The sequence below is a fragment of the Lipotes vexillifer genome, unplaced genomic scaffold (genome assembly GCF_000442215.2).
Source record: "Lipotes vexillifer unplaced genomic scaffold, Lipotes_vexillifer_v1.1 scaffold440, whole genome shotgun sequence".
NCBI classification, from domain to species: Eukaryota; Metazoa; Chordata; class Mammalia; order Artiodactyla; family Lipotidae; genus Lipotes; species Lipotes vexillifer.
Window position 1 is genome coordinate 863,872 of NW_006778543.1, and position 9,528 is coordinate 873,399.

Genomic DNA, 9,528 nt, shown 5'->3' on the forward strand with positions numbered 1-9,528 from the left:
GCGTCCCCTGCATCGGCAGGCGGACTCTCAACCACTGCGCCACCAGGGAAGCCCTCATTAAGCTTTTTTAAAACTATATATGCCTAAGTCATACCCAAGAGCTTTTGTATCTGAATCTCTGAGGTATAAGCTCAGGAATCTGCATATTAAAAAAAACACAAAACAACAATTTGGTCATTTAAGTTGTGGAACTGCTGGTTTACAAATATAAAAATGTCTCGCCTGACCCCAAGGGACAGCGTTAGAACCAGAGTGCAAGACAGATAGCATTTGTACCCTATGCCCCAATAGAAGCATCTTTAAAGTCAGTAATAACATGATACTAATTTCCTAAGTAACAGTTCTCTCCTCGGATGGGCCACTATCCAAGTAAAAGTGAAAAGTAATCACAGAAACATATTCTTATGTGCGAACAATCAATTTCTACTTCCTCAAGAAAGTAACCCAAATTGGGTTCCTTCTCCACAAAAAAATGCTGGGTGAGATATCTTCAGTGACGGAGTCCTTCTTATTCATATTTTTACTGGAAGAGTTGCCCATATTAACAAAATCCCACTTTACCCTTTAACATAATTTTGTGGAAGGAAGGAGTGCAGTGTTGGAGCCTGAGAGTGGATTATAATCCTGGCTGCAATGCTTGCTTGCTGTGTGGCATTGTTTGAGTTACTTCAACTTTCTGAGTTTCAGATTCTTTGTCTATATAATGGGGTAACAGTGCCTAGCATTCGTGATTATTCTGAGGACTGGAGAACATAACATTTGTAAAGCACTGCACTTAGTCAAGAATCAATGACAGTGGCCTCTGCTCTTTTTATTAAAATAATCTGCCAAATCCCAATTGCATATACTGTCATCACTGTGGTTGACTGGGAGAATGTTTTCCTGGGATTTTATAAAAACCCGTTCAGATCCATGAAAAGGAAAATCGTGTTGTTTTCTTCACTAGCTTTGTGATGATTTTTACATTTCCTCTTCTGGAGGAAGGAAGATACTCAAGGGGATAATTATCATGAATCTTAGTATTTAACAAAACAGTCCTTAGATGAATCTCTCATCACAGCTTGACATTTGTGATAGGAATTAAGTCCAGATCGTTGACTCAAGTTCAATTTTTCAAGTATATTTTAAGTCCAACTTGCTTTGATGAAGTGGGACGTTCATCACAAGTATGACCTTTGTTTACATCAAACCCGCATAAAAAGGAAGCATGTTCCAAGTGTCCTGTCAATGTGGACTCCAAGAAAATTAAACAACAAGCCACTTGCTTTTTCTTTAGACTTTTTTCATAGTTCATTAAAATCTTCTAAGGTGCCTTAATAATGTTAAGGACAGGCATTATAAAATATTGCACTGTCCTGACTCATTAGGTCTACATCGAAAATAGTGAATACTTGTATCAGCTAAAGTTGAAATTTTATATAGAAATTCTTTATATGAATTAATTCCCACAATAGCTCTATGGAGTCGAATATTATTTTTTCCACTTCACAGATGAGGAAAGTGAGGCTTGGGCTTGTTAAGTAACTGGTTCAGTGTCATATGGCTAGGGTTCAAACTGAGGTCTGGCTAACTGTCCAAGTCTCTGATATTTACCACTGGACCATCCTGCTTCTCATAACCACACAAGTTCAGCAGAATTCATATGTAGAACTTTTTTAAGAGTATTTCACCTTTTATAGATGAAAAAGGAAGGCTGTGGTTATGGCATGAAGACAGGAGAGGCAGGGAGCAGTAACCTGGGGGGAAGGAAGCATTCCAATTTCAGTTTACTTGGAATTTTAAAACTAACACCCTTGGTACAAAGGAGGAATTACTACCTTCCAGGTGCCATAACATATATATCTCCTGGTCATTCTTATTTCTTGTCTCTCTGACTTTTTATAAAACCATAGTAAGAATTGGAAAATAATAATTTTAAAAGTTTCTATTTGGAATGCTTGACAGAAAGCTGGTAGTCTTGGATATGAGTGAGCCTCAGAACTAGAAAAGAGGGTTTTTCCTTTCTTTTTCAGTTCTTTCTTCCACTGCTTATACTTATCATCCATGTCTTGCCTGTTTTTCCTGGTTTCTCTAAGGACCACCTGGGTGTCTAGGGTGGGGGATGAGAGATCCACCTACATCAGAGGAACCCAAAGATCACAGGGTGGACCCTGGGGTCAGAGACACCAAGAAAAGAAGAGGAAAGAGGCAAAAAGGAAGATGGCAAGATTGACAGTGGAAAAGAAAGATGAGACAAGGGTGCTGTTGGCTGCAATGACTCAGAATGAAAACTGATGCCTGAATACATTCGGCTGTTAAATCTGCACTTGCACTGTTGCTTTATATGGTGTGGTCCTGCATTGTGCTCTACTGGCTTCCCAGCAAGAGGCTGAGGCTGGTTCAATGAAGTCCAACTTTTGCTGGACTTGCTTATAGCCTGAGGTCCAGGATTGCCTGTACAGGTCAAAGATTCCCCTTGGGAAAAGCCAGAATAAGCTAGAAACATTAGAAAACATGTTTCCTGTTTAAAGAGGAGATGCTTAATCTTTTTTTAGTCTCTGCTAAGCTCTCCTTCCTTGTAGACTAAATGAATAAGTAACATTGGCACTGGCTCTGGGTAAGGGATGCTAACCTTTCCCTAAGCTAACAGTCAAGGTGATGGTTCTAGCTTTGGGCTATGAATTCTTAGCAGTCTATAAGAAAAGACAAAGATTAAAAAGAAAGAATGACCAGTAAGGAATAGCCCCTCACTCCTACAGCGCACCTCACTCACCTACTCTCTGCAACTCTCCAAGGAGCTAGAAGCACTGATTGGACATCACCATGCATATTTATCCCAGCTTCCTCCTTCTTTGCCTTGAGTGGTCTTTACTTACTCAAGATCAGAGGAAATGAGGCACAGTAATGGGAAGTAATTTCAGGGCTTCGAGTAAAGAAAAGAGAAAACAACCTTGTATTCCTGATTCCCCAGACAGTTTTCTGGAATTAGTTTCTCAGGCATTTCAGCAGTAAGTTTCATCATCCAGTGTGTTTGCTCTCAGTCTGTTCTATGCCATGGTTGTTACTGTCATTATTTTATTATTTATTATGATTATTACTATTATTATTTCCTTTCTGAATGCAACTTTGCCTTTTAGGATAGCCTAAGGCCGAGCAGGAATAATCTTAATTGTTTGTCCTTACCTCTTTCAGCAACACCCTCTCCCACAGCCTAACCAGAAAGAACACCCTCTCCCACAGCCTAACCAGAAAGAAGGAGCTCCATGTCTGAGATCTGTTCCTACCACTATGAAAGTTGGTCCTGGACCTCCAACTGTACAATCCTGCTAAATAACTATCTAATTGTTTTAGACCCTTTACGTTCATTAAGACCCCAGATACTCGACTAAACAGATCAGAGCCTCCTAACCAACTCTGTTTTCACCCATCTTTCCTCCCAGCTTGACCCCATTGGTTTTCCTGGCCCCAGGGTAGAGTCATGGTCTTGATTCCACTTCCTCCTTCTATTTCTTCCTGGTAGATGATGTACAAATTGCCTCCTTTAGTTATTGAAAGTCTCTCCTGTTCTGGATATTTCCTTCTGGAGGTAGTAATGAACAACTCTCTCTAGGCTGAGCATAGAACATGGCACATAGTATGTACTCAATTAAGATATGTGCTCAACTAATATCTTATTAACTAAGATGTTACGATATTGAAAAAATATTGGGTTGGCCAAAAAGTTCATTCCCGAACAAAATTTTGGCCAACCCAATATATAAGTGGTCCCTTAAGCAGGGCAGTCCCTTCCTCACGCTACACAATTCTAGGAGGAACCACTATATTTTATTCTGTGTTTTCGGCACCCCCTCAAGTTGTACTCTGGAATAGTATTGCCCTCAAATATCCTTTCTAAAGCAATTGTCACAGGATTTGCACAATCTTTTTTTTTAACATGGCCCTATAAAGAAAGAGTATCCTCTGGAAACCAGTTTTAAAAAGCAATTCCATTCCCATCCAAGAATTTTTCAAAATAGGAATTAGAGACACTTGAAAGTTTTACCTCCAGATTGAGCGAAAGAGGGAAATAAAATCCATGTACAGATATATTAACGCTTTATTACACTCTAAGACTTGTTATCCTATAGAATAAAACATGTTTGGAAGAATGGCAAAATATTTATAAAAAGTCTGCATTGGTATATTGGTTTTAAAAGAATTCCAAACCCAAATGATCTAGACATTAATCCAATATGTTTGATTTGGGAGTTCCTTGCCAAGGCTAGCCTCTACGCATGGATAAATCAAGTAAATTCACTGAACCAAATCTTTAGAATTGCTGTTTTCAGAGCTTCAGGAATCATGAAGGAATCTAGGTGTGTAACCACACAGGATTTTAGCCTAAGCCCTTTGCCAAAACATATAAATACTTTTAGACACTCCTTCCACATGTACAAGAAACCTACATAAATCTAACTTTTAGAGAATGCCTCTTTTAGATACCTTCACCTGGACATGCTTTACAAACTAATTCCATTTGATAGATAGAGACTAAACTGAGATTTTAAGCAAATGAAAGTTGGATGTGAAACCAAAAAAAAAAAAAAAAACCCAACATGGAAGGAATTTAAATTCACACACCTACACTCCTATAGAAAAAATGATTTCCTTATTCTTGAGCAGTATAGCTAAAGGCAGCCTTGTTTGAGTAGAGAAGTGTGCCTTCCAGCCAATCGTTTGCTAACCTAGTGGGTTAGTTGTCCCCGGAAATACCAGGGAATGTCACCAAATGTGTTGTCCTTTACTGGATTGGTTCTAAGTGGTGGACACTATATATAATTCAGTCTTGAGAGAAACTGTGCAGCTGCCCACATGTCTACATCAGTGTCCTTTTAAGGAAGACCAGCCTCTCTCCCTTGCTGAACATGTAATGACTTCCTATTGCCTTCCTGTTAAAGCTCAAAATCCTTGGTCTGAAAAAAAGAATAGATGTTGTGAGTTTGTTTTTACCATTTCAGTTTCATCTCTTGACAATCTCTCCACACCTGTGTGCACACACGTGTACACTTGTGCACGTACAGACACACACACACACTGCTGTCTAATCTCCAGCCATACGGAACTAGATTCAGTAATGGAAATGCCCCACCTTCTCTTCAACTCCACTCCTTTATATGCCATATATGCTGTCCTCTCTACTTGCAATAGCTTTCCTTTCCTCATGTATCTGGCTAATTTCTATCTCTCAGTTGAAATCCAGTCTGTACGGTGCCCCCTCTGGGAAGCTTTCCCTCACCCTCCAAGTCTAGCTTAGTTATCTATTCTTTGTGCTCCCACAGGGCTCTGTCAATACTCCCATTATAGCATATGTTTCTTATTTGGTTCTATTTCCCCCCCAAAAGCTATAAACTCTTTGAGGACAAGAACCTCAACCCTGGCTCAGTGAAGACATGTTGACTAAACAAACTCTAGTTGTTAACTCATCCCTCAACCATCCTTATACTTTCTTTTATTGCTGTCCACTTGAACAGGTTCCAGGAATTGATAATGGATGCATATTAAATAAATGGAGAATATTACAGAGAGTCATAATAACTAAATTCCAATTCATATGATTCTTGATTTCCTTTAGGTTTGCTCCTTGAGAATTTGAAACAACTGGAAAATCTGTTAGACCAATGCACACTATTCAGTGCAAACTATGTTCAGGTTATGGGAACATTCAGAAAGAGGTGTGGTTAATTTGGGAAGGTCTGATGAAAGTTTCTAGGTTTTGAGGAAAGTTATAGACATGGAAGAATACCAGTTAAGGGAAACAGATGCAGGATCGGTAGAATGCAGATAGATGGGAGGAAAAAATAAAGAAAACAAAAAAAACACCTGGTTTGCCTTCCTTGCATAGAACTTGCCGACAGCAAGAGTGACTTGGTGAGAAATCTACTGTGCTAACGAGCAATCTTGGGCAAGTCCTTACCCTTTGGCCTGGTGAGCCATCACGTCCTGGTGAACCAACACCTCCTGGGATGCCCTAGATAGATCAAGGACAGGAAAATGGCAGAGTTATCAAGTTATCGAAACGAATTACCCTCTCACCCAGCTTCCCTGAAATAAATCAAGGCCTCCAAACAAACCTGATAGCATAAAGGTGAGGCCTTCCTGACCGAGCATTCAGAACCCAGAAGTTATTCACCAGAAGGGAAAGAAGTGTCCCCCACCAGGGCTCACCCAGGGGAGCATCAGTAGGACCTAAGAGGGGGCTGAAGTAAATGAATACATGCTAATGGTCCTTAGTGTAGAAACCACTCATTGCCAAGATCCCAACTGACTTCAGAAGCTACAGTCTGCTTTCTTCTTGGCAAAGCTCTAGAGCTGAGAGCAACGGAATAAAAAAATAAAAGTAATACCTGTGGGCCAGGAAGTCCAGTCGCTCCTTTCTCTCCTTTTTCGCCTGGCATTCCCTGAATAACCAAAAGGCCATGGGGTTAAGTTCACATAGGTAAACAGGTAAATTTTCAGTCTTTTCTTTTTCTCCACTGACTCTTTTAACATTTCCAACATTAAATGGCTTTCACACTAACATCCAAATACAGCGTATTTCACTTTTCACATAAGCTGCACCACCTAGGTAAGCATGCCTACAGACCAGAACGTTTATATAGCAGAATAGTTTAAACACAGTGTATACAGTCTGATATGGCTAAGCTCATACTGTAAATATGTGAGGGGAGTTGAATATTTCAGTATTATTTATAGTTTAGATTTTAAAGCTTATATCTCTCTATATTTTTGTTTTGTTTTGGCTAGAAATTTATAAGAATGGAAAAGCAAACACAGTACCTGACAAGTAGCAGGACCTCAACAAATAGTTAGTAGTAGTAATAGTGGTAGTAATTATACAAACTGGCATGTTAATGCTTTCTAAGATGTGAAAATAACTCTGGAAAAGACTTCTTAGCTAGGGAGACACAATCATATGCACAAAAAGATTGCTAAAAATGTGCTTAAAAGCATCATGCTTCAAATACTAATGACAGAGATTGGTTTTTATTCCTTAAACCTAGATCCATCTAGTAAGATCACTGAAAAATCAGTGAGTGGGATTGAATTTGTTTTCATTGGTACAAACAACTTATACAAAGAAATGTGGCTGTAGAGAGTATACTGTCTATAATCTAAAACTCAGAGCACCACACTTTGAGGCCTGTCGAGATAAAGATCATAATTAAACGGCTTTCCTGAAGGTATTTCCACAATTACTACAAATGCAAAATGAGTAACTTAAATTTGTATAACATTTGTCACTTTCTAGATTTTATCACACCCCCTAAGGACTTAGTCAAACAAGATAAAGGGCCACACACGTCAAGCCCTGCTTTCTTTTCTACAAATTATCTGTGGATATACCTACTCCCTAAGCACATATCTGTTTGTAAAAGACCCCCTTCATTGAACAAAACATTGGCTAATGAATGAAGTCTCAATTATTACTTTCATTTCTCAGTTCTTATTTTTAGGGGTTGGAAGAGGCTGAGGATCATTATCAAGGCACAGAAGACAAAAGTTCATTCTATATAACTCATGGAGAAGTGGTAACGATAAAACCCATCTGAATGTTTACACACAACTCACAGGCATTCCTTGAATGGACAGACCACTTGGTCCTTGGGGTCCAGGAGGACCTTGAGGTCCTGGAGGGCCTGTTTCACCCCGAGGGCCATCTGGTCCCTGGAAGGCAAGAAGTCATCCCAAAGGTAAGTTAAATCCTCTGGTACCCAGAAATATCTGCTACCCAGATATTTCTACTTAACGGCGTTTATAATTTATTTCATTAACTAATTTTTCCTAAGACAGAAAACACTCATAAGATAACAAGACACCAAGCCTCAGATGATCCACCTCCCAGGCAAAGTGTCATCAGTAAACCAAGAGTAAACACACATTAGTTGCTGCAACTTCATTTATTTATTTTTGCTTTACATAAAGAGGAACATTGTGCCAATTATGTAACTAGACGCCCACACTCCACAACAAATCCAAAAGATATAAGTGATACAAGACCACCCTCTTGGTTTGTGAAGGTGCACACCATCCAGCCCAACTATAGTCTCTCCCCCTTCACTACTGTGAACTATCTATCTCTGGGGCACTCCTCTGCGTTTACTGAGGACATTGCCTCCCCTGTAGTGTATGAGATGGAGCCAAGACATCAAGTATCTGCCTGAGAAAATGTGTCACAATCTCAAAAACTAAAACAAAACAAAAAAACAAGATATCTTATGGTCTGAGTTTTGAGCTGTGTAGTACCTGATTCATTATCTTCAGCCTTCTTTCACTGACTTCTCCCCTGTAAGCCTGCCCCCACCCTCCGCATTCGCTCTTACCTTGCTCTACTTGTTTCCAATTTTCTAGTAAAACAACATTGCAATGTTCTCTTCTCCATGAATAAATACCATGCAAATTTAAAACGTCACCATATTGAAGCAGTAAGTCAAGCAAGATGGTTGGAGCGATGATTCGGAGCAACATGGTGAAAATGAGATAGTAAATTATAAAGGGCCTTGAATGTCATGCTAAGGAGGGTGAATTGTATTCTCAAGGCAATCACACATGACTGCAGGTTTTAAGAGTATGATATGATCCAGTATAACTTTAAAGAAATGAATCTGGGGGCAGATGTGAAGAATCAATCAAAAAATCAAGCCACTGGAGCCAGAAGAACAATTAGAAGATTTGCCAAAAGCCAGGTACAGGATGATGGGGCCTGAACTCAGTGGCTGGGCTTCTGCCATCCCTTAGGCCACCTTCGTGCAAAGTAGAAAAATGTGTGCCTTGACATGGATTGGCACCAACTTGGTCCTCTTAGTTGGTGCCTTTGTACAGTGTACAACCTGAACCACCACATTTGCTGGCCTTGGGCAGTGAGAATGGAAAATAGAGCTGTGTGTTTGATTATACAGTACATGGTGGGAGGGGAGGAGGAGGCTAAAACCTGAGAAATTAGCTGGAGGACTGCTGCCTAGTTGTGATTCAGTGCTCCCTCGATACATCTTTTTTGCAGATAGAGGAAAAGAAGACTATATGAGCAAGAACTGCCTAAGCAACTAAACCACTTGGAACACTGACACCCTATTTCTGACCCAGAAACCTTTCTTTTCACTTAAGTTACTAAATTTTTTTTTGATGAAAAAACACAAGCTTTTAAGAATAAGGGAAAAGGCTTCGACACAACTTTCATAAAAACATAAGGAGCTTTAAACTACAAAGGGTGAATATTACTTAACTACAAAATTATATTATGGCTAGTGATGTGAGAGGGAGGAAGAATATTACCTTTGGGCCCAGGTCACCTTGTTGGCCCTTTGGTCCTCGGAGTCCTGGACCACCCTGGCAAACAGATGTTAAGCATTAGCACAAAGACAAATCTGAAAGCAATATATTTCATTCATTGTACTTAATAATATGGATTATGCAATTCTCATTTTGTATAAAGGCCAACACATTGTGTAATGGTGTATGTGCATCATGATCCTGAACGGGAAATCTACCCCCCAGATTCACCTTTTCCTGCTG

The 9,528-nt window shown here is 39.6% G+C and overlaps 1 protein-coding gene across 1 annotated transcript in view; it reads right to left on the reverse strand.

Annotated features, from left to right (window-relative positions):
- The window catches only part of COL14A1 (collagen type XIV alpha 1 chain), a 231,472-nt gene that overhangs the window by 50,471 nt on the left and 171,473 nt on the right, over nt 1-9,528 (reverse strand). Inside the window, exons 37-40 of the mRNA XM_007451664.1 lie at nt 9,289-9,342; nt 7,588-7,683; nt 6,363-6,416; nt 5,933-5,986 (exon numbers count right to left, since the gene is read on the reverse strand). Coding sequence (XP_007451726.1) covers nt 5,933-5,986; nt 6,363-6,416; nt 7,588-7,683; nt 9,289-9,342 — 258 coding nt within the window. The remainder of the gene's footprint in view (nt 1-5,932; nt 5,987-6,362; nt 6,417-7,587; nt 7,684-9,288; nt 9,343-9,528) is intronic.